The sequence below is a fragment of the Protopterus annectens genome, chromosome 13.part0 (assembly GCF_019279795.1).
Source record: "Protopterus annectens isolate FY-2018-M chromosome 13.part0, PAN1.0, whole genome shotgun sequence".
In the NCBI taxonomy this organism is placed as follows: Eukaryota; Metazoa; Chordata; order Ceratodontiformes; family Protopteridae; genus Protopterus; species Protopterus annectens.
Window position 1 is genome coordinate 836,277,053 of NC_056747.1, and position 24,947 is coordinate 836,301,999.

General features: G+C 40.0%; 1 protein-coding gene across 2 annotated transcripts in view; it reads left to right on the forward strand.

Moving 5' to 3' along the window:
* Window positions 1-22,085, forward strand: part of APPBP2 (amyloid beta precursor protein binding protein 2) — a 1,023,983-nt gene extending 1,001,898 nt beyond the window's left edge. For both annotated transcript variants that reach the window (XM_044054555.1, XM_044054556.1), the window contains exon 13: window positions 21,300-22,085. In XM_044054555.1, the coding sequence (XP_043910490.1) occupies window positions 21,300-21,553 (254 nt within the window). In that variant the 3' untranslated portion in view covers window positions 21,554-22,085. The remainder of the gene's footprint in view (window positions 1-21,299) is intronic.
* The last annotated feature ends 2,862 nt before the right edge of the window (window positions 22,086-24,947 follow it).

Genomic DNA, 24,947 nt, shown 5'->3' on the forward strand with positions numbered 1-24,947 from the left:
CTGTCGACCACCATATCTGTTGTTCCATAAAGACAGGGTATCCTTACGAACCAACCCGTCCTTTTTACCTAAAGTAGCCTCTGCGTCTAACCTAAATCAAAGCATTGACCTCCCTGTGTTTTTCCAGAATATTATAACAGGTCTGAACCAAAATTGCATTGGCTAGATGTTCATCGTCAGTTAAGGTACTATTTGGATAGGACCAAACAATTCAGAAAAACTGACCAGTTGTTTGTCTCTTATGCAGAAGGCAGAAAGGGACTTTCTGTTTCCAAGGTATCACTATCCAGATGGCTAACATCTCTGATTTCCCTTGTTTATGAAATTAGACACCAAAAGCTGCCTAACAAACCTAAGGCTCACTCCACCAGAGCTTTGGCTACTTCTATTGCCTTTCAAGACAGGCTGCCTATTGACACCATTTGTGCAGCGGCTACTTGGGCTACTCCTCACACTTTCATTTCTCATTACAAGTTGGATGGATTTAGCTTCTAGACATAGAGCTAACTTTGGTTCCACTGTTCTCAAGAGTCTGTTCCGATAGGCCACCGGGACAAGGTGCTAGGGGCGGTCCCATCCAGCAAGAATGAAGGCGAGATTGACAACTTAACATATAGAAGTTATGTTCTTACCATAACGTTCCATGTTAGTTGTCTTCTTCTCGCCTTCTTTCTTGCGTCCCACCCTCCTTCCCCCTAGCCTGGACAGACCTAGAGGAGTTTGATTGTGACCTCTCTTTCTACCACCTCTATTGTACATAGGTATATGCTATTCTGTGCATATATTCCTTCTTCAGGTTTTCAGGTCACCTTCTTCCCTTCCTTTTGTAGAGGTGGGTTCTTTTTCTTTTCCAGTGGTTCTGGAGTTTTTTTTGGCTGGGCATAGCTTACAAACGAGATCTGAGGTAATACCGCCTAGCATTGTGGGATATAAGGGGAGCTTCGAGCCGGTGGAACCAACTCTCGAGCTTTTAGAGTGGCCGAGTCGGAGCCGAGGTCAGCTCCGAACCCATCCAGCAAGAAAGAAGGCGAGAAGAAGACAACTAACATGAAACGTTATGGTAAGAACATAACTTCTATTTCTGCTCTACTCATTTTAATATGTTTAAGTAATGCATTGCTATCAGTCTCTCTTCTTATCTCTAATAAATGTGATTGTATCCTTTCTTTCAATTTCTGATTGGTTTTACCAATATAAAAATATTCACATTTAACACAATTGGCTAAATATACTAAATTATCATAAGATCATGTGGCAAAGTTGTAAAGTGAGAAGTATGTCTAAGTTATAGGGTGTACAAAGGTAGTAGGGTAGATACACCCTCTGGTCTGAATACAAAAACTAATATAAAACTTGTATTAAAGTTTAGAAGGGAATTTTTATAATAAAAACAATTATAAAAGTATATATAAAAATGTATATATAAAATTATATATTTTTTGTATATTTTACATTTTATCATTTTACTGCTTCATATTTCTACTGGGCATTATGCAATTGTTTTCTTAAATGTTGTGTCTTTAAATGTTTTGTCTTGTTATATTGTAATTGAATAATTGATTTATTATGATGCTGGCTATTAGTATAAATGAGCTCCACATAGCATTTGTATTGTTTGTACATTGATGAAGAGTTGTTTCTAAACTCAAAAGCTTTTTGGGTTTACTTTTTTGCCTTCATTAAAGCTCAGTGAGATGGTTGAGTCAGTTGTTTTTTCTGCTGTGGATTTTTTCCTATACGATTGACACCCATTTGACCTTTAGGAGAGTGTGTTTTGTGGATCTTACAGAATCTGAGCATCCCCCCCCCCTTCCTGCTCAGTTAGTCACAACAGACAACTTTGAAGTTTGCACGAGGGGGCAGTGTCCCAAGGTATCAAGGTCCAGAGAATTTGGGAGCCTCATTTCAGGAACAAACAAATCAGTTTCATTGAAGTGATGACTTTAGTAATAGTTGTCAAAACCTTAAAGCAGATGGGTTTTGGATCAGTTAGTGATAATAGACAATACCACAATGATGTGGTATATAAATTAACGGGGGGGGGGGGATAAGATCTTATCCCCATTTGCGTGGTAGCTAATATGATTGGGAGATGGCAGTAAAGAACAGCCTCATTGTTTGGGTCATATACATCCCTTTAGAGCAGAACACAATAGCAGACAGTTTGAGCAGATCCAGTGTAAACTCTCATGAGAGGAAGCTACACTCGGAGGTCTTCCAAGAGATTGTCCACCTGGTTGGAGCCCCTCCGTTATATCTGTTTGAGTCCTTTCTCAAAAACTAAACCAATTCTGTCCCAGGACACTGTACAAAAAAGCATGGAAAACAGATGCATTCTCTTTCCCATGGACAGGAATGTTCCTCTGTGCCTTTGCCTCACTTTCCTTTGATACGCAAAGTTCTGAAGATCAATAGACTTACCAGATGCTTCTGACAATTCCCTTCTGGCCTAGACAACACTGGGTCTCCCATCTTTCACCTGGTCAGGAGCAATTACCAAAAAGTATCTCACAGAATGGATTTGCCAACAGAGGGCAAGGGATTCCTAATCCCCATCATTCAAAATCTCCTCCTGACTGTACAGGTGATAGTTTTTTTATCCTGTTTAGGCACCGTTTTTTCCAGAGAATGTTTAAGATGGCCAGCAAACCTACCACTGGGAAGTTAAACTTAGAAAATATTTTCTAGTTGGTGCCATATAAGAAAACAAGATCTATCCCAGGTAGGTGATCTGGTTTCTCAGTAGCTGTGTGAATTGCTCAATTCAGGCATGGTGTACATTTCTATAATGGAAAGCTGCCTGGTTATTTTTACTTGCGTGGCTTTGGATCCTTTTTGTAATTTTTCAAGTTAAATAATTTCTGAAAGGGGTATTACATGATAGACCAGCTAGGAAGTAAGTAGCACTTCCTTGGGATCTTAATTTTGAATTGGAGAAGCCACCCCCCCCCCCCACTTTGAACTTGCATTCATTTTTTTCTTTAAATTTTCTTACGTGAAACACTGTTGTACTTACTGCCTTGAATTTAGCTGTACAGGTGTCTGAATTACAGGCTGTAAGGTTTTACCTGGATGGGACTAAAGATTTCAGAAAATCCCAAAGGTTATTACTTCAACAGTGAAGACACCGAAACATCTACATTTATGTCATCAGGCCTGTGATACACACAAACTGTCTAGCTGAACTCTACAGAGCTAGCTGTACTTCCTCATTAAGTGGACTTGCTCACACAGTCCAAGGAATCCGTAATCCACTTCAACATTCAGTGTCTTCTCCTGACTCTATGGATGGTAGTCTTTTAATGCTGTTTAGGCACCTTTTTTCTGAGGGTGTGCAGCAGGTGTTAAAGGAGACTAGAAGGCCTGCTGTAAGGAAATCATATTTTTGCTTGGCTCTATGGAAGAGTAAGATCCATCCCAAGTGGGGGCTCCTGTGCTTTTCTCAGTACTTGGCATGAATTGCTGAACTCACGAAAAGCATACACTTCTGTAAAGGTGCACCTTTTGGCTGTTGCTGCTTGTCTGTCTTTGAATCCCCCTTTTCTTCCTTATTTCAAGTTAAACAATTATTGAAAATAGTATTGCATATTAGACCATCCAGAAACGTGTAGCACTTCGTGGGATCTTAATTTTGTACTGCAAAAGCTATCTTTCTCCCCTTTTGAACCTGCAAACCAGTTCTTTAAAATTTCTTGTGTAGTAAACTGTGTTGTTCATTGCTGACGTCAGCTAGACAGTTTATCTTTATTACAGGCCCTGATGCCTACACAAACAATTTTTTTATTTTTCATAAGAAGGGTGCATCTTTGAATGGGTTCCTATCAGATAACCGAAGACGCATTTTGTCGAATGCGTCTTTGTCGAACTTGAAAAGGCAAAAATGACAAAGCGGCATATAAGCGAATTCTTTCCCTGGGAAAGAAGTCGTTTGGCCGCTTCGTCACTTTGCCGTTTTTAGCCCTGTAGTGCAATCTCAGAGTTGGTATATTTAAGTAGGGAGGTGGGGGGGGTGAAGCCCCCCACTTTATGCAATGTTTTAATGTCTTTTTTTGGAGGGGGGGTCACTGTTCTGGTTGTTCGATTGTCTTGTGAATTCGAACTTTAGAGTTCGATGTAACAACGTTCGATCATTTGATCGTTCGTTGTTATAATATAGACCCATTTGAACCATCCCTTCCTTTATGCCAAAGTTTGTTTTTATATTTACTTTAAACCAGACCATTCATCTCGCTGTGGTCTTTCCTGAAGCCAGAAACATAGGAAAAGGAATTCTTTATGCTTTAGATGTCCACCAGTTAAGACTGTACCTGAAAAGGATTTCAGGAAGTCTGACAAACGTTTTATTTCATTTGGAGATGGACTGCCATTATCTAAACAAACAATTTCAGATATCTGTCAGTCTGTCCAATTGAGTTACTCTCAGGAGTCTGGGTCTGTTCTAGAGGCAGCTGCTTGGTCTTCATTGCATACCTTTGCTAGATACAGTTTCCAGAGCTAGAGCAGGGCTTTTTTTTCCTAACTATGATCTCCAAGGACTGGTAGGCTCTTGTCCGTCTCAAGACACCCTTTTTGCCTAAGCTATGGCAATTGCCTCATATAGTTCTGGCTACTACAACAGTAAATCTAATGCACATATTACAGTTGTGTAAGTTAACCTACCGTAAGAGTAGCTGTTCAGTAGATCATTCTAGCAGTATTAGCATAGGTTCATAGGTTCATAGATTAGTACTAAGCTAACTGCCCTTGCAAGCCATTTTAAGCCTAGCCAATAATCCCTTGTGAGACTCAAACCCTGCACCTTGTGTTTGCAAGGCAAACACCTTAACCATTAGGCCACCCTCCCAACCCTAGGGCACCCGTTACCCTTCCTTTTTCTTCCTGCTCTTTTCTTGACATTGGCTGGTTAACCCATTTTTATCTTTAGTCCTCCTGGCATGGCATTTCTTTGCTTGAATTGAGTACATTTCTTTAGATCTTCAGGCATCATGTCTTTTGGGCAAGAATATAGTGATTTTTGATACATCTGTACATCACTGTTATGCCAGTATGTATTTTCGTGCTAAGAGTGGAAGTATGGTGCATGATCAAATAGACTTGACCATACATCTGATATCCTTCCAGTATTTGTTCCTTGTTGTGGCTACTAAAACAGTGATCTTTTCAAACATACAATGCTATGGTAAGCTAACTTGCACGGCTGTACCTTCTTGAGATATTTCTGTACTCTTGGCACTCTGTGATGTCTGTAGGTTTGTCAGGATGGTGAATAAACAGCACAGAGACACTGCAGATACAACTAACCTCCACAAGTTCTATTTGCTTAGTGAGCTCTTTAAAAGAAAGTTTATTACATGACATGCAATTTTCCTGTACTTACTTCATTAGAAGTTTAAAACTGTACACCCTGTACATAAGCCATCACTTGAAGTAGAAGCGGCACTGGCTCCAATGTTTTTATTCTGTTGTCTTCATTTCTTTGTTTCATCCCATACATCTGAAGGCTGACATTTTAGCAGACTGTCAAGAAAATACTACTGTTATTGGAGCCAGCTTGAAATAGTATGTTACTGGCAGGCGGCTACCTACTGTATCCACCCCTAAAATAAGTGAATGTTTAATTGAGGCATAGAGTTTAGTCATTGCCATTTCATTGGCAGAATAGAATACCTGCCTTCTCATGCTTTTTTCTGTTGATGTGCATGTTTATTTGGTCACATTTTTCCGAGATGTTATCTACTGTGTCAAATACATAATTAACATACTGGGTTATTTGCACTGATCAAATGTCTAGTTCAACCACTTTGTTAAAAATGAAAATTGTAGGATTTCTAAGATGACTGCAGACTGAGTGACAGCTTAAGTTCAGCTGTCCCACTGTGAAAACAGAAACTTGGAAAAGAGAGCCAGTGAATTTGTCGTCTTGGGTAAATTTCAGTTACTGGATATTAAGTGCACTGCCCGGATGTGAACAAAGAAGAAATTTAAAGAACCTAAATGAAAATCGCCCACAAAAGTGAGGAGAAAACACTCTCCGGGAAGAATCCTGCAGTTCAGCAAAATGCAGTATGAACTCCATCTCTGGTGGTCAGACATGACTTCCAGTACTCTAGAAGAAAAGATAAATCAAATGTGCTCAGAGCTGATTAAAATAAATGAAGCAGTGAAGGAGTATATCAACTTGCATTACAAAAGGCTGGAAAATGAAAGACGTTTTAAACATATTCAGATGAGATGATAAAACTGCAAAAATCCAAGGTCGAAATGACAAAAAGGCTGGCTGAGTTGGAGACTGTTCAAGAAGAGATATTTCAAAAAATGGTGAAATTGGAGAACAGAGCATGTAGGGAAAAGCCTGTGAATCTGATTATGTCATTTTCTTTCTTCCTCAACCCATGGGTTTGGATCCGATCCTCAGATCCAACTCAGCTGCATACTCCAGACTTTGGATCCAACTCTTGAGGTCCTCCCTCTATCCACAATGCCTTAGTGCATCCCCATTACCTCAGATCTTGTTTACTACCATTGCAAACAAACACAGGTTCCTCTCTTGAGCATTATTAGGAGCTTTTTCATGAGTTAATTCAACCTTTTTTCTCCTTAAAAGTTAAAATTTTATCTTTAGCTGAATTTTGCTATTTATCTCTTACTTCCTCTTAGTCTCACACAGGATGTTAGGGTTTCCTGATATTTTCTTAATATGTTCTTACTATTTTTCTAAATAGTTCCTGTTACCATTATTGGTATTTCTGCTTACCATTTTTTTTAAGGTTTCTCTTTTAAATTGCCATTGTTGGTAATTAAACCCTTCTTTTTTTATCTGTCTAAACAAAAAAAAAGAAATTCTACTTATTGCTTAATTTTTACCTTTGTTCTGTTACCTACCATATCGGATAAATTGACAGGATTTATGAAATGCAGTTCTTGTGTTTATAAAATCCTAATTTGGATGCCCACAAGGAGTGCATATATTGTCTTGGAGCCCAGTCACTTGGACACCAGTTGTACTGTATGTTCAACCTGTAAACCAAGTGCTTTGGCTGATCAGTGTAATAAGTTGATTTTGGAAGGTCTTCTTCCTGCTTTATCTACTTCTGGGGCTCGAACCTCCTCCAAAGCCAGCAAATCTGCTCTATTGGAGCTCAGGAAATGTTCCTCGCTGAAATCCCCCAAGTCTTCATTGGAGCCACCTTCCAGGAGATAAAAAACTTTGGACCAGACACTGTGAGATCCAAAGACCCAATCCTCAGATCCAGAACCCTATGATCCGAAGGTTTCGGATCTAGTTGTCATTTCAAGCAGTCCTGTGATGCTGTCCTCTGATCCTGGGTCCTTGGATACAAAACCTGGCACCTTGCACAGAAGTTTTACTCCAGAGTATGTAAAGCCGATATCACCTACTTTGTGATCTCCATTGTTTCAAACACCTAAAAAGCATTCTAGGCCACAATCCACTACTTCCTCCAGAAGCCTATCGAAAGCGGATGTGGATAGGGTGATGCGAAAAGTTTTCAGACCTCAAATCTGGATGAAACTGGTAAGGCCCCCACCTCTCGTCAGATTTGTGAGTCTTCCTGCGGTGTTCAAAACTATTTTACCTCCTCCTCTGATTTGTTCAGATGTTTTGGAGTGCCAGGATCCGAAATTCCAGAGAGATCCCAGAGTCTGATCTAAAGAAGATGTTTTCTTTGACTCTGACGGTATCCCTGACTAGTTCCACTCCAATACTCTTTGATCAGAATGGGTCCCAGAGCCGAAGTGTCTGCATTGGATCCATGGGACTGGGACTGACTTTGATGTCGGATCCCTCCCTGGCTCTCAGAGCCACTGCCCTGGATAATTTGGGTCCAGTTCTATCCTTGAGCCATGGATCATTGTGTGGTCAAGACCTACCATCGCTGGGAGCTCTGGCTCAGCTGGTCGAGGCCTCTCTGGGTCCATCTGCCTTTGAGATTATCTAAAGGACTTTCTCTCTCTATAGAGCTGCTTTCTCATTTTTCAGATCCAATCCCTTATCCCTCATCTTCTCCCAACTGTGATTCGATCAGACCTCGTCCACAGGGATAGACGATTCCAACAATTGTCCAATTGCTCTAGTAAAGCAACTTTCCTGTCTTCCGACACCTCCCTTCAACATCCCATGGAGGAAGTCCATTGGAAGAGAACATGCAAGAGGAGGCACATTAACTCCATGATTGAGTCAGTCATGGAGGATACTGATTTAGATATAGGAGAATGGTCCCCCAGATCATCACTGTATGACATCTCCTTCGGAGACATTTTAAAGATCCACAGACAAAAAGGTGGCTGGTCTTCCAAAAACCCCTCTTTAGAAAAATCAGTATTTTTGGAAGCTTTTGATTCTGGACTGTCTACATATTGGGTTACTATCCAGCTGATGAACTGATTGATTTAGTTTTTCACCAGGCTTGGAAAGAGCCTGATACTTTCAAACCTTTCCCAAAGAAACCTGACAAATTCTTAGCCCCTCCAAAAGACAGACCTCATTGGAGCAAAGGAGTCCCGGTTGATGCTATGGCAGTATTGGCAGCCACCAAGAAACTGCTAACAGAACAGAGCTTTTCTATCCATCCACCAAACAGGAAGTGTAGGAGTTGGACAGATTTGGAAAACGAGTCTTTGTCTCAGTGACCTTTGCCCTGGCGTCTCTGTTACGTGGCGCACTTTATGAGACTTGAGAGAGATTTGACCAAAGAGATGTCAACTATTCTGAGTCCATGTCAGCAGAAGATTTCAGAAGAGCATCCACGCAGCTGCTGGCCACTCTTTTGTCCATATCAAACACTTCAATGAAGTTGATTTCTTGCACAGCTGAAGGCACATCATGAGCTGCTGGTTCAGGCATTGCCATAAGGAGACATGCCTGGATGCGGCTATGTGACTTTGTGGAGCCCTTTAACATGTCTTTTATCAACATTCCATTTAATGGCACACCCTTATTTAGGCCATCAGTAAAAGATGCTTACCCACAGTGAACAAGACAGAAGGTTTCTGCCATGGGAATCAATTTTTCTACCTCTCAATGGATCTTTTCCAGGTATTAGAGAAGTGCTAAGAAAATATGGTTCCAAACATCTCGGGGAACCTTCCAAGATCTGCACAGGGAAAATTCCTCCAGAGGCAGAGGAAGAAATTCTAATGGGAGACATCACCCTAGAGGCAGAAGAAGCATGCAGAACCAGGACTTCCGGGACTCCTTTCCAGATGAACCCCTCCAGCGCTCCTGAAGCACTGCCTGACTGTCAAACTCAGGAAGCAGATGTAGGATGATTATCCCTAATTCCAGAAGCCTGGGCAAGCATTATAAGAGATAACTGGGTGCTAAAAATCATATCCAGAGGTTATTTCATTCCATTTTCCAACTCCTCTTCCCAAAAGGAAGAAGCTTCTAACATTGTACCCAGTCAGAGGAAAGATGCAGCACAAGAAATTCAAGACCTGCTAAAAGAGTCATCCAAGAGGTCCTACCAGACCAGATAGGATATGGAACTTAAGGGCTTCTTTTTAGTGCCCAAGAAGACAGGGGACCTGAGACCAATTTTGGATCTAAGCAGTTTGAATCAGTATGTGAATGGTCACAGTATATATCTTACCATTTTTCACAAGGGCAATTGGATGTGCTCAATAAATCTTCAGGGAACATACTCTCACATCAAAATAGGTTTAACCGTAGATGCTTACTTTTAGGTATTACCAATTCAGAGCCCTGCCCTTTGGACTCACCACAGCCCCCATGGTATTTACCATATATATGGCAGTGGTGGCTGTTCATCTGACCATATATATGGCAGTGGTGGCTGCTCATCTGAGACTCAGAGAATTAAGAGCATTTCCATATCTGGATAACTGGCCCTCACCTCCCCTCCAAACATCACCTTGTACAGTCCAGGGACTGCTCCATATTTGTCAGTCACTGAGGATATCAGTAAATTAGCCAGATCAAACTTGACACCAGGCTAGAGCCTGGAGTTCATTGGTACACTTCTGAATACAACAAAAACAGGTAGCATTACTGCCACCTCATCACATATCCACCATCAAGAATCAGGTTTATCTGCTTATTTCCCATCTATCTCCCCCAGCAAGATCAGTCCTTAAAGAACTAGGATCTATGGCAGCCATTGTATTGCTTCCCTTGGCACATTTCTTTATGGATGTCCTTCAGTGGATTCCAGCTGTTCAGTGGTCCATTCTTCATCAACCTTTATCTTTCCCATCAAAATTACCCCAATTTGCAAATGACCCATTCACTTGTGGATTCAATCAGATGACATTCATGTAGACCAACCCTTTGCTTTACTGCCTCCAGTGGCTACAGTGACCACGGACCTTCCCAACTGGGGTGGAGGGGGCATTTCCTGGGAAGAATGGTCCAAGGCATGTGGTCCTGCAAAGAGTTCAATCTGCATATCTGTGTACTAAAGGTGAGAGAAGTTCTATTCGTATTGCAGGCATTTCAAGATCCTTTTCCTATAGTGACTATTGCAGTTATTGCAGGTATGTCAACAAACAAGGAGGAACCCAATCTTATTCCCTCTGCAGAGAGGCCATGAGTGTGTGGAAATGGGCAATTTCCTCAGACTGCTTTCTAGTTGCAACACATTCTGGGGAAAAACAAAGTGTTAGCAGGCAAATTATTTTCCCCTTGTAGGGGGAGTCACCAAGAGATACTCTTGTTCCCGTCTGTCCTCAGGTCTTCTTTATGTTTGTCATCCTCTTCCTTTGATTCACAAATTTTTGCAGAAAGCAAGTTGGCTGAAGAGCTCAGTGTTCCTCATTGCTTCCTTTTGGCCTCAACAGATATGGTTCCCCTTTCTGTGGTCTCACCTTCACTATCCCCTTGGATATTGGAGCCATCTCTGGATCTTCTTTCACACCAATCAGGAATCAAACATCCCAATATCCAAGCCCTCAAACTAACAGCATGGTTTCTCTGCTTCCAGTAATGCTTAAACAGCCCAGGCTTTCTTCCCCAATATGTACCATTATTTTACCTTCACAAAATGACTCTATTAAGACAGTTTTACAAGAGCAAGTGGAAAAGGTTATCCTTCCAGGCTTTGAATAATGAGCTTGACCCTTTCTCTGCTCCAGTTTCTGCTGTACTTGAATTTTTAGGAATCCTTTTTAAAGAAGGAGCTAGTTTCTCTATGATTAAGCTGCAATTAGCAGCTATCTCCAATTTTCACACGGGATACATACATTTTTCCTTGGCTTCATACAAATTATGCAAAGCATTTCTAAATGGCACTTTTCTTCTCAGATCACCAGTAAAGGATCCTTCATCTCCCTGGGCTCTGACAGTTATATTACATGGCCTAACTCCAAGACCTTTTCATCCGAAACTGACTTAAAATTCCTTTCATGAAAAACTGTCTTTTTATTATCTATTACTACTGCAAAAAGGATATCTGAATTCCAGGATCTTTCCTCCAAGACCCCTTATATCATTTTACATAAAGATACAGTTACCTTACAAACAAACTCATATTTTCTTCCTAAGGTAGCTTCAGAAAATACCATTAATCTCTTCATTTACCAGTCTTCTTCCCACATTTTTTGAATAAAGGAGAGTGCATGCTTTATCTCCTTGATATACACAGACAATTATGCTTTTATCTTCACAGGACAAAACAAATCAGGAAATCAGATCAACTATATGTCTCTTTTTCATCAAAAAGACTAGGGTGCCCAGTTTCTAAAGTCACTTTAGACAAGTAGATTCTTCTTCTTCTTTCGGCTTTTCCCGGTTAGGAGTCACCACACCGGATCACCTGTCTGCTTATGATTGGCAGTGGAGTTTTACGTGTCGAGTTGCCAGCCCGGCGCCCAACCTTCCACAGAAGGCACATACATGCACACATTCACAGCTAGGGCCAGTTTAGACTGTCCAATCCACCTACAGCATGTCTTTGGGATGTGGGAGGAAACCAGAGCACCCGGGGGAAACCCACGCAACCACAGGGAGGATATGCAGACTCTGCACAGAAGGCACCCCATCTAACCAGAGAACCTCTCGCTGTGAGGTGGCAACGCTAACCACTGCACCAACGTGGCTGCCCACTTTAGAAAAATGGATTACAGACTATTTTTTGGATCTGTTCTTAACAAGACATAACATTACCCAAATCATCCAAGGCTCATTCAGTCAGATCCATGGCTGCTTCGTCTGCTTTTTGGTCAGGAACATCTGTTGATATTTGTGCTGCAGACACCTAGTCCAATGCTCATACTTTTGTTACATTATTTCTAGAAACAGAGCTGCCTTTGGTTTGGTGGTACTGCGGGATATCCGTCCATAAGGGCCACCCAAGATCAGCGTAGCTGGGGACACTGTCAAGCAGGTTGAGGAAGAATGAAAAGGACAACATCAGATTTAAAAGTTATGTACTCACCATAACTAGTCATCCGTGTTGTCCATTTTCATTCTTCCTCAACTTCATCCACCATCCTTCGGTTTCTGAAGTGTCCTCTAGGACTGTGTTTTGGAATCTACAATTCCAGGTTTGAGCACTTACTTTCTCTGTCAGCTTCTCCTGTTTCTGTCTAGCTGTATGGGACTAATGGCAACAACCTCAGTCTGATGTTACAGGGATGGACTAGGGCATTGTGGGTAGAGGGAGGAGCTTGAGAGTTGGATTTGAAGTCTGGAGTATGCAGTTGAGTTGGATCTGAGGATCAGATCTGAACCCATTGGCTGAAAAGAATGAAAATGGACAACACAGATGTCTAGTTATGGTGAGTACATAACGTTTAATGTTCCGTTGTAAAAGAGAAACTGGAAGGAACACATTGTAGTAATTTTGTGAAAGCAGAAATAAACAACTGGACTGGTATTCCAAAGCAGGAGTTCTTAATTGAAAAGGCTGATTGTTTGCTACAAACGTGACCATGAGGAAGCAGCTAAGACATCTAATAGTTAGGTGCAGTCCTACTGGCAGAAAGAGTTGATTATGGAAAAACTTTGGCAGAAGGACAAATTACTAAATGTTGGAGACAGAATGTTTGTGAAAAATGATTACGCACTGTACACCAGGCAAAAAAGTAAATGTATTCCTGCAGTCGGAGAAAGTCAAAAGATGGGTGTGATATTCAAGCTGCTGTAGCCAGCTATCTTCTGAATATTTTTTCCTTAAGGATCAATCATTTTTTTTTATGCTGAACATGCTAAAGAGGAAATGTCAAGGGTTTGTCCAACAAAAAGTGAGCTGCCATACAGAATGGGGCTCTTTATCTTATTCTTCTGGTAATAAGTTCATAGACGGACTTTGCCAGTCAAAGTTTTTCCAATGAGGAAAATGCTTGAGAGACAGAGAAATGCACAGCAGTTGACTAGAAGGACCATCGGTACAATGGAAATGAACCACAGACTAGAGTTGAGAGATGGAGGTCAACAGGAAGAAAACCAGCAACTCAGAAGTTAATGAATAAATGCGGGATTACAAAGCATCAGTCGCATTTGTGAAATATTGCTGAAGAAGAAGAACCTGGAAATATTGAACTTTTTGAAACTATTAAACTTGTAGGGGACTCCAAAGCATATGACTTGCTTCATGTCATTAAGGTTTGGAAAAACATTAATGAGAGTGGGGAAAAAAGGAAAGGAGAAAACAACTGTAATTAAAACTTTTTGCTCTTAACAGTATTTTTATAAAACATGACATGTACTGCATATTATATAGTAAAACAATTTTTGTTATTTTTGTTAGTTATAGGGATAGTAAAGTAAACAGGTGCCCCTGTTTTTCTTTCTTCCTGTTTGAAGAATGTAGGTGCTGCAGTGAAAAAAAGAGAAGAATTTCTGGGCAAAAACGTATAAGATAATATGCTGTAATCTTGGGTTGTTCAAGTGAGGGATGGATTGTTAATGTATACAGATCATGATACACTTAAATTGATATGCTTTTCCTTACTTTTGCATAGGGGAATCACTGGGTTAAGGCCCTTGGCTTGATCTTACAACAAGTTTTAAGTGGAATCAAATAAATAAGAAAACACTGAATGTAATGAAAAGTTTTCCTTTCGCAAGTATATGTTTGCAATGCAACATGAAAAGCTTGTAGCTGAAGGCAACTGTGTATCTGTTTCTCATGTTTTAATGGAGACAAGCTGGTAAGAGGGCAATGATAGCAGAATACTGTATCCTTTCAGTGGATGAAAGGCAATGCTTTCTGAAAGCACTCAAGTTGTTTTCTACATCTGGGACGGGAATAAGGATAAGACGAAAATAGACAACAGTTAGTGTAAGTAGAAGTGCAGGTTGTAACTTGTGTCTTAGCATGGATAACCTTAACCTAAATTATAGGTCATTTAACGGCTGTGAGTTTAGCTGTCAGTCTAGGATAATTTGTTAGGAGCGTTAAACTTCATTCCTTGAAGATGTATATAGTTTTGTGCATTTGTATTAAGTTAATGCTTTGGGAGTGTTCTGGGGGTGTATTTTCCTTAAAACAAAAAGTCGTGTAAGATGTGTCATGGGGTTAAATGGATATGACAAGAAACAACTGTATAAAAGATCAACCTGCCAAACAGTGTATACATGTAACACAAAAGTTGAAACTAAACATTAAAAAAACTGTTGTACATAACAGGTGGTAATAATAATTTCTTATAATGGCAGCATTTTCCATATCTTTGAAAGTGAATGGTCTCACAGGTATATACAAAAAAGAAAGAGTAGTGAACTTTATTAAGAAATGCAGAGTACAAATAGCTATGCTGCAGGAGACATGTTTGGAAATAATTGGGCATATGAATTTGGTAAAGGATTTCAGGATGTTTATTCAGCAGAATATGTGGGGCAAAGCAAAAGGGAGAGTACTTGTATTAATTGCTAGAGGAGCTCCAGTAGTGGTAGAATAAAAAAAAAACAGATAATGATATATTTGTAGTAGTAAGGGGCTACTGGCAAGGCTAGAGGATTATGCTGGCATGTATTATTATTCCACCTAAAGCTTCAACGATAGAGCTTGAGAATTCTGAGAAAAATAATCAGCTTTCAGCAGGGAATATTACTTATAGGTGGCGATCAGAATTTGATTTGCAACAGATAGGGAAATATTAACAAAAGAGGATAGTCTTTTGAAGAAATGTATGTAAATATTTGGTGTGGAAAGTGTGAATTCAGTAGTAGGAGCTCGGAGAGAATTTACATATTCCCCAAGATACCAAAACTGGATTAGGGTAGACAGAAATATTTCACAGGGACATGTGCATTTAATTTAAAGTTTTAATACATATCCAATAATGTTTTTAGATCACACACCAGTATTAAATAAAATAAAAATGCAGCTTTCCCACCTTTCTGTTAAACAATGAGGAATTAAAGGAATGGGTAGTGGAAATTATTCAAGAGGTATTAGGGAAGGTAGAAATGTTTTTAATAAATATAGTTGGGTAGTACGATAAAATGAAAGTGGAATTTAAAAATTTGGAAAGTGAGGAAAAAGAGACATGGTTAAGAAGTAATGAGAGTTATTTAGAGGGACTGACAACGATTAAAGTATTGCAGAATAAGGGGAGTCTTAGAACAAAGAGAAATGCAACTGCATAGTGCTAATGAGGAACTAAGGGGACTACCTGGATAATATGCATGAGTTTAGAAAGATTGCCGTTAAACAACTGGGTTTTTTTTTTGTTTGTTTTTTTTATGATAACTCCAGGGCACAAAAGCTTTTAACACAATGGCTCAGGCAACAGAAAGTAGAAAGTGTTGTTTTCAAGCATAGGGAGCCTATAACAAGGAAAACTAGACATCCTGTAGAGGTATTAGAAATATTTCTGATTTTGTGAAAATCTGTATAAAGCAGAGAAATGTGGAAATCAAGAAAAAGTACAATTGGAAATATTTATGGAAGAATTAAATATGCCAAGGTTAGAGGTAGATGAAGCTCAATTATTAACAGTTAGGATAGGGGAAGATGAAATAAAAATTATGCATAACCAGTCTACATGAAAATCTCAAGTAGTTGATGATATTCCTGTGGAAGTTTGGAAGTTAGGAGGGAAGGAAGTGATAAATAATCTGGAAGGTTTTGTTTAACAGTATTTTAAAAGGAGGAGAAACACCAACATCCTGGAAGAAAGCTATGGTGCCTGTAATACCTAAAGATGGTAAAGACCAATCAGACACACCTTCGTGTAGGTGCATTTTAATTCTAAAGCACGATTATAGAGAGTTTGTGTATGTAATGGCTAAAAAAATGGCAATTTTTTGCCAAAATTGATAGGTAAGGATCGGTGTGGTTTTGTGTAGGCAAGGCAAACATTTGACATTACTAGAACAATAATGATCTTCATAGAAGTAGAATGTAGGAAAATACTACTGTTGTTGCTGGGTCGTGATGCAGAGAAAGCATTCAAAATAGTAAGCTGGAATTTTATGTGTAGGGCAGTGGAAGCATTTACATTCCCTGACAAATAATAAAGTTAATTCGGAAGGACTGGGATGAAAATTAAAGTGTGTGTGTGTGGGGGGTGTCTTTCTGATCACTTCTGTTTGAAAAAATGAACCAGGCTGGGGTATCCTCATTCCCCTTTGTTATTGGTGTTGTATTTAGAACCAGTAAACCGAAAAAAGGCACAGAGAACTCGGCTACAGGACAAAACTTCACTTTATTCCAATGAAACACAAATAATAACGCTGTGTAACCAGTTCCTCTTACATTTTCGTCAACAACTACATCAGATAAAATTGACCTGATTACACAATTAAATATATAACCTGTCACTGTTTGAATGAACCAATGAAAAAACAACATTAATTAAAAATGTAAAAGTGTGTATGTGAAATAGTCAATCATGAAAGACATAACACCGTGTTGAAATGCATAAAAGGAAATAAAAAAATGTGTAATAAATAAATATGTACATATATAGACCTAAAATATATATACATACTCCAATATATAATAAAACCTTAGTTAAAATTCAAAAGCATTGATGTGTACTGATAAAAAATTATGAATAAAACTACACTAGTACCACTTGGTGGAAAAAACATATGCTACACTTAAATTCACACTTTCCATGTAAAATTCAAAATACATGGCCTTTAAGAATGACATTACATAAATAGATGCCTAATAAAAGTTGCGTATAAAATTAATATATATACTTGAATAAAAATTGTATGAAGTTAAACCATATCATAGTTTAGCAGACCTTAATTTCAAAACAGGTTTTATAGTTAAAAACTCATTAAGACCTGAGGGGTACTGGCATCTAAAACAATTTGCCAGTGTAACTCCCTGTATTCTAGGCAGGTCTCCCAAGGACCTCCCCTGGTATCAAGAGGGACGACTTCAATTTTAAAAAACTTGAATTCAGCATTTTCACAGTTTTCATGATGTTTATACAAGGCATTATTGTCCTTTCTTTTTCTGATGTCATAACCATGCACATACATTCTCTGCCTCAATCACCTTTCAGTTTTACCAACGTAGAATGAATCACACATTCCACATAAAGCAATATATACCACCCCGGTGGTGTTGCAATTAGCAAAGCCTTTGGTAGTAAGGTGTTTACCCCTACATTTCAAAAAAATGCCATCACCTTCTTGAATGTTGGAACACTGTGGACAATTGCCACATCTGTTTGTCCCTTTTTTGTTACTAAAGAAAATTCCACTATTGGCTCCTTCCAAAATGTTCTTAATGTTTCTTCCCTTTCTGTATACACATTTGAAAGGTTTTTCAAATATGTTGCTCAGGTCTGACAGACTGGCAATTTTTTTCCATTCTTTAGTAACAATCCTCCTTACTAAGCTGCTTTCACCATCAAAGGTGGTAACCATGGCAGATTGGTACCCTTTGTTTTGGGCTGAAACATCTACTGAATTCTCCTGTTGATTTAACAGTTCAGAAATGGTTGAAGTTCTTCCTAAAACCGGGGCCAAGCTACCATTTCTACTCTCCATTACCTCAGTGGTCACAGATGTTAACAGGTCAACATGATGACCTCTTGCTTTGAACATGTCAATAATAAAATCACATTCAGTTCTAAAATCATCGTCTTCAGACGTCATCCTACTAGCTCGCACCAACTGGCCTTTAATAATTGCCCTTTTCTGATAGGGAGGGTGGGAGCTAGTGTAATGCAGATAGGCATTGGAGAATGTCTCCTTTCTAAAAATTTTGATTTAAAACCATTGCCATGTCTCTGAATATTAACATCAAGAAAACATAGGCCACTCATCAATTTTGTAGGTAAACCTTAAAAAATTTGTAGTGTTGGAAATATAAACAAAAAATTCAACAAATTTGTCAACAGAACTGAACCAAAAAAGGCACACATCATCCAGAAAACGCCCTTAGAAATTCCAATAAAATTTAAAATCAGAATTAAAAACAAATCTTTCTTCCCAGTACAATAAAATAATATTAGCATAGGTGGGTGCAGAGTGTGCACCCATAGCAACACCTTTTAATTGTCTAAAATAACACCAACATCCTGGAAGAAAGCTATGGTGCCTGTAATACCTAAAGATGGTAAAGACCAATCAGACCCACCTTCGTGTAGGAGCATTTTAATTCTAAAACACGATTATAAAGTGTTTGTGTGTGTAATGGCTAAAAGAATGGCAAAAGTTTTGCCAAAATTGATAGGTAAGGATCAGTGTGGTTTTGTGGAGGCAAGGCAAACATTTGACATTACTAGAACAATAATGATCTTCATAGAAGTAGAATGTAAGAAAATACTACTGTTGCTGAGTCGTGATGCAGAGAAAGCACTCAACAGAGTAAGCTGGAATTTTATAAGTAGGGCAGTGGAAGCATTTACATTCCCTGACAAATAATAAAGTTAATTATGAAGGACTGGAGTGAAAATTAAAGTGTGGGGGGTCTTTCTGATCATTTCTGTTTGAAAAAAATGAACCAGGCAGGGGTATCCTCATTCCTCTTTGTTGTTGGTGTTGTATTTAGAACCATTGGCTAAGAAAATAAGGGACTGAAAAATTCAAGGATATAGTTTGTGTATGGTGATCAAAAAACTTGGCTTTATTTGCAAATTATGTTATTTTGTACCTGATTAAACCACAAAAGGGCATTTTAGTGTTGTGGAACATTCTTTGAAAATTTCAGGTGTTTTCAGAATACAAAATTAATGAAGATAAAACAAAGGCAATAGCTGTAAATTATGTGCCCACACATAAATTGGTTCAGCAGTACCCATATTTATGGGGACATGCAAAATAAAGTATTTAGGAGTATGAGTTGAAAAGGATTCAGTTTTGGCAGCTAAGGGTATGTGGAAAGAGGCTAAACAAAAAGTAGTACAAAAACTGAGAAACTGGAAGCTCTGTTTTATGGATATGGATAGCAAGGTATAAGCAGTGAAAATGTCTGTCCCTTTAATTTTATACTCAGGCATATTTTTATCAACCAGAACCAGAGAAGTTTTGGATAGCAATTAGTAAAGAGATGAAGGATAGGATTTTATATGGGAGGGAAAGAAGGGTAGAGTCAAGTGGGGTAATTTGATTCTTCCAATAGAACAAGGTGGTTTGGGGTTACCTGATTTGTAATTATATTTCAGAGCTACACAGTCAAGGCTCCTTATAAATAGCATAAGCAGAAAGCGATAATTCAAAGTGGAAAGGGATGATGAAAAGGGGGGGGGGTCAAGAAATAAGGAGAGACTGGGATTTTGGATGCAGATCCTTAAGGAGTTTGACAGTAGCCATACAGAATACTATATCCTCAGAGTAGCAGAAAGTATTCTAAGAACTAAGCCAACACAGCAAAGGAGAAAGGAGATTCTGTGGAGCGGGATGAGTGCAATTAGGGGTAAAAAGAATAGGCAAGAGGGGGTAGAATTTACTGGAGAAAACTGGCAAAGGAACCCAGGTATTGGGAAATTAGGAAAAGGTAATAGAATGGGAAGGGGCCAAGAATACATTTAGACTGCAGGCCAGAGACTGCCTTCCCTATCAGGACTGGCATCAGAGTATAGCGAAAGGAATAGGAGGGTCATAAGCAAAAGAACAGAACTGGTAGAGTCAGTAGACTTAGAGTCTAGAACAAAAGCTGCTGTTAAAAAGGGATAATTAGTTGGGCGTACCAAATATTGCTTGATGGCTATAGAAGTCAACCAGAGGAGGTTAGAAAGAATTGGGAAGACTGGATAAGCACTTCACAAAGAAACACTGGGATGATGTATGGCTCCCGAAAATGCAGCAAAGTCTAGAAGATTTAGGATTTTTGCTTGGAAGTGTTTGCATACTTTTTTAATACTCCAAGCATACTACAAAGAGCTTTTCCTCAGGGAGAATGCAAAAGTTGGAGATATGATGGGGAAGAAAGAGGCAATTGGGATTATATTTTTGGGACTGTAGTGAGTTGTCAGACTTTAAAAAATTCCCTACAGACTACTGTCGGAAATACTGGGTGAGCTAATTAGTGCAACTAAGGAGATGATTTTTTGAGCTGTGATGCAGGATTTGAATTACGTAGACATATCAACATGCTGAGTTTACTTCTGGTTGCTGCCAATAAAAAATTACTAGAAAATGGAAATAAGTGTAAACTAACTATTAGAAGCAATGAATTAGTAACAGGGCTAAAAGAACGGGAAGTGTAATCTTTATAAAGGGGTAGCAGCAAATTATACAGAAAGAAATCTGAATCGTGGAAACAGTATTCCAGAATAATGTTTTAAAGGAGGAATGAGGTTTAAGGGAAGACAGAATATGAATGAGATATACATGTTTGATTTGACAGTGACTGTATAGAAGATTGTGTGTGATATATAATATTTGCAACTGAAAATATTTCATTATGGTTTGTTTTCATTTATTTATATGTATGATTGCCGTTGTCATAAGTGATCATTCAGTAAAGATGTTTCTTGTTTAACAAAATTAAAATTTTAATACAGACGTTACACTTCCATCATTTTTAATATAACACCAATCAGAACTTCCGACTATTAACAACAAGAAGGAATCAAAAGTGAAGTTCCACACTTTAATATCCAAAAATTAAGCCAATGGACCAGGAGGAAAGCACTTCATTTTTGGATATTAAAGTGTGGAACTTCACTTCTGCCTCCTCCTCATTATTTTTAATATTACTCCAGATAATGGTGAGCCTCTTCTTACTTCTTTTGTAACTCATAGCGCTCAACTTGAATTTAATGCACTCTCTTGCACAGATCCTTTACGTGGTATAGCTTTTTGTATTGTGCTGAAACGTCTTACAGTAAGGGTTTTTACTTGATTAATGTTTGAACTTCCTTCCATGTTCTGTGATAGTAATCTATTTGTATTTTATTTTCAGGAAAGAAACTTTTTGGTGAAGGCTATAGTGGACTAGAATATGATTACCGAGGTCTCATTAAACTGTATAACTCAGTTGGAAACTATGAAAAAGTATTTGAATACCACAATATTTTGGCAAATTGGAATCGTCTTCGAGATAGACAGTTCTCAGTTACAGATGCTTTAGAGGATGTAAATACCAGCAGTCAATCAACAGAAGAAATAGTCCAGTCATTTTTAATGTCTCAGAATCATACTGGACCAAGCTGCTAATGAACATGGTCACTTGGCCAACTCTCTCTCTCCCTAATTGTATGGGGAACTCCTACTGTGAAATCTAAAGTTGTATAACTTACCAGGGGTTGGAATTCATGCTGGCACTTTTGAAAGGACAGATGTAAATTTTGCAGCCTGCCACTAAGGACAAGCATTTTTCAAAGTGATCTTCAGCAAGTATGGTTCAACTCCCAGTTTGTATATATCACACAAAAACACTATGTGAGGAAAGCAAAATCTTGTTTTACAAGAAGGCGTCATTATATGCTGCTTGATTTTTTTTTTTTAAAGCCTGTACAGGAAAAAGGGTTTCGGAAGATTAGAACATTGCGTTCATGTAAACAACTTGAAAAGCTTTTAGCAACTGGAACCTTTTCCTACTTAGCTAGTTACTTACTACTGGACCATCACCATTTGTATGTACAAAAAGCTTAAAACATTTTAAAACTGAAAAAAGACATTGTCATGCAGAGAACTTCTATATGATAGTTGATTACAAATAAAATTGTACTATCAGAGTTTTAAAATATTAATAATTAACTGTTCTTTATTGAGCATAGGGGTGCAGAAATCTGCAGGTGGTGTATAATATGAGATCTGATGTCAGTCTTGGTTTATTCTTGACAGTTGGGATTTGGTTACGATTCTCGTAACTGGCTTGGCCGTTATGCAGCTCACAAAAACTCTTGAGTCAAGTCCCTATTTGTTACCTCAAATCTCGTTTGCAGCTCTGCCAGCAAGACACGTCAGTCTTTCTCTCAGGTATTTTATAATTTCTATTTTCTTGAGATAGTTTTTAAAAAAGTTTTTTCTCCCTAATTCTTTTTCTCTCACTGTCTAGATAGTCCCCAACTGTAAATTTTCCCTGCACCTGTCAGCCTGGTGACAACATCCAATTCTGGGTGCAAAAGGTCATTGCCAGATGCTACAGTATCCCCTTCAACATAATTACACATTCCTGAAGAAAAATCCCCATTGTTCCATCCCATCAGAGAGATCAAGCTGCCAAGGAAATACAAAGGCTGCTGCTGCAAAAAGAGTCATACAAGAAGTCTCACCGGACCAGTTAGGATCTGGGTTTTACTCAAAATCTGAAGTAGTTTACTTCATTTGGTCTTCAATCTGTGGGCTACTTATCCGTACCAGATCCTACACAGCCATATCACCAGCATCTGATCTGAGCTCTCAGCTCCTCCCCTTACCCACAATGCCCCCTGTCTCCTTCCTCCCATCAGAACTCGTTTGCTGCTGGAAAGCTAGCATCGTGGTCTGGGTTCTCAGCTAATCGTTGGTTGTTGTGTTTTTTGGGGTGTTTTCCAGTCTATTCATTTTCTTTCTTACTCTTCTTTCACCTCCCCGTGCAGTTGTCGTATTAAAAAAAAAAGTCCTTTTCTTTTCTAACTTTATCCTTTCGTGAGAGAGAGTGTGTTTGTTTGTTTTTTTGTTTTTGTTTTTTTCTGAGCCTGCTTAGAGTCATCTCCAAGACTCCTAAACAGAGTTTCAGAAAATGCACAGTGTGTGGCCATAAGATTTCTCCAGCCGATGGCCAAACTCTGTGCATATTGTGTTTGGGAGTGGCCTACCTGCAAACCTCCTGTGCTATCTGTGCTGGGTTTAATCCCAGGGCGCTGAAGGACAGGAGGTGTAAACTTGTTTTAAAGGGCATACTTATCTCTTCCCCAGCTGCTGGGACTCAAACTCCTGCCAAGAGATCTGGGGAGGGGGAGAAGCCTAAGAAAGATGGGCCGAAGAAGCAGTCCCCCGACCAGCCAGCCACCGAAGACTAGGCCTGTTTTTAGGCCTGGATCTTCCCGGTTCCATTCTCTTGAGGTTCTCCCCAGAGCCGTAGGAGTCAAGGATCCAGTCACCTTTAGGGATGTCCCCTCATCGGCACTCCAGATCGGTGTCAGTGGCATCGTCCTCCCACTCTAACCAGAGCCTAAGTGAAGCGGAGATGGATATGATGATGTGGAGGTTTATCCACACCCAAATTCAGATGGGGGGGTCTTGTCTGCCCCCTCTCCCTCTGGAGGGGGGAGCTCGCAACCTTTCTTTACGCTGATCACTCCTTCTCTGATCCGGCCTTCCGTTTCAGAGCTCCTGGATCCAAGGATCCTCGGGGTCAAGGGGTCAGCGCCGACGGAACCTTGTACCTCAACGTCAGCCATTGCCTTGAGTGTGTCGGATCCGACCAGTTCAGATCCGAGGTGTCGGAGCTGTAGCCTCGAGGTCAGATCTGTGGGGGTGCTGTCTGTTCTAAGTGTGTCTGAGTGCATTATCCCCTTCGGTATCTTGGCTCCTCTGTTCTGATTCCCCTGTCGCATCAGAGGGGATCGGCTCCTATGAGTACTGTTCAGGAGGTCCGTCTCCTTCAGCCTTTGACATGGTGGAGAGGGTTCTCTCGATGTCGTGGAGACCCTTGACCATCTCGTCTTCGGACTCCGTCCTGACTCCCTCTGTTTTGAGTGTGGTCCCGACAATCTTACCATCTCAGGGACCGCCTGTGCCTGGTTTGCCTCAGGAAGCTCCAGTGAAAGAGCAGCAGGATGTGATAAGATGATGTGGAGGTTCCTTGTGAGCGAACTTGTAAAAGGAGGCACCTGGACTCCCCACCAGAGTCCTTCACCTCAGACACTGACTTGGAGGAAGGGGAAGGTCCCCCCCCACACCTGTACTCCTTCGCCAAAGGGGGGGGGGGATTGTCTGCCCAAAAACTAACTTTGGTTGAGTCAGTGTTTCTCGAGGCATTCGGCACAGGCTTGTCTACTTCTTGTGTGTCCCCTCCCATGCATCCCCTTGTGGACCTGATAAACATCTCGGGCGTGGAAGGAGCCGGACACTGTGGAACCCATTCCCAAGCTCCCTGATAAGGTCCTCGGCCCACCCTCGGATATGACATATTGTAACAAGGGGTGCCCGGTTGATCCTATAGTGGTGGCAGTGGCCATGAAGAAAAAGCTGGCACAGGAGAGCTCTTCGGTCCATCCTCCAGACCAAGAGTTGCGTATGATGAACCGATTTAGCAGGTGTATGCTTCAGTGACCTTCTCTGTAAGACCGCTGAATTACATGGCACATGTGATTCTGTTTCAGAGAGACTTGGTCAAGTTGATTGCTGAGTCGACCCCTGAGTTCATGTCGGCGGCAGACAAGAAGACGTTCTCCGCTCGAATGGCCATTCTCAAAGGCAGTAGCAAATACGTTCATGCACCTCCTCTCCCATGCTTCAGAAGGAGCCGCTAGGGCAGCTGATTCAGGCATTGCCATCAGGTGCCACGTCTCGCTCTGGCTTTGTCAATTCTCGGAACCCTTCAAGGCGTCATTCACAAATGTGCCCCGTATGACGTTTCTTCCCTTTTTGGGAAGTCAGTTTGAGAGACCTTGGTCCACAG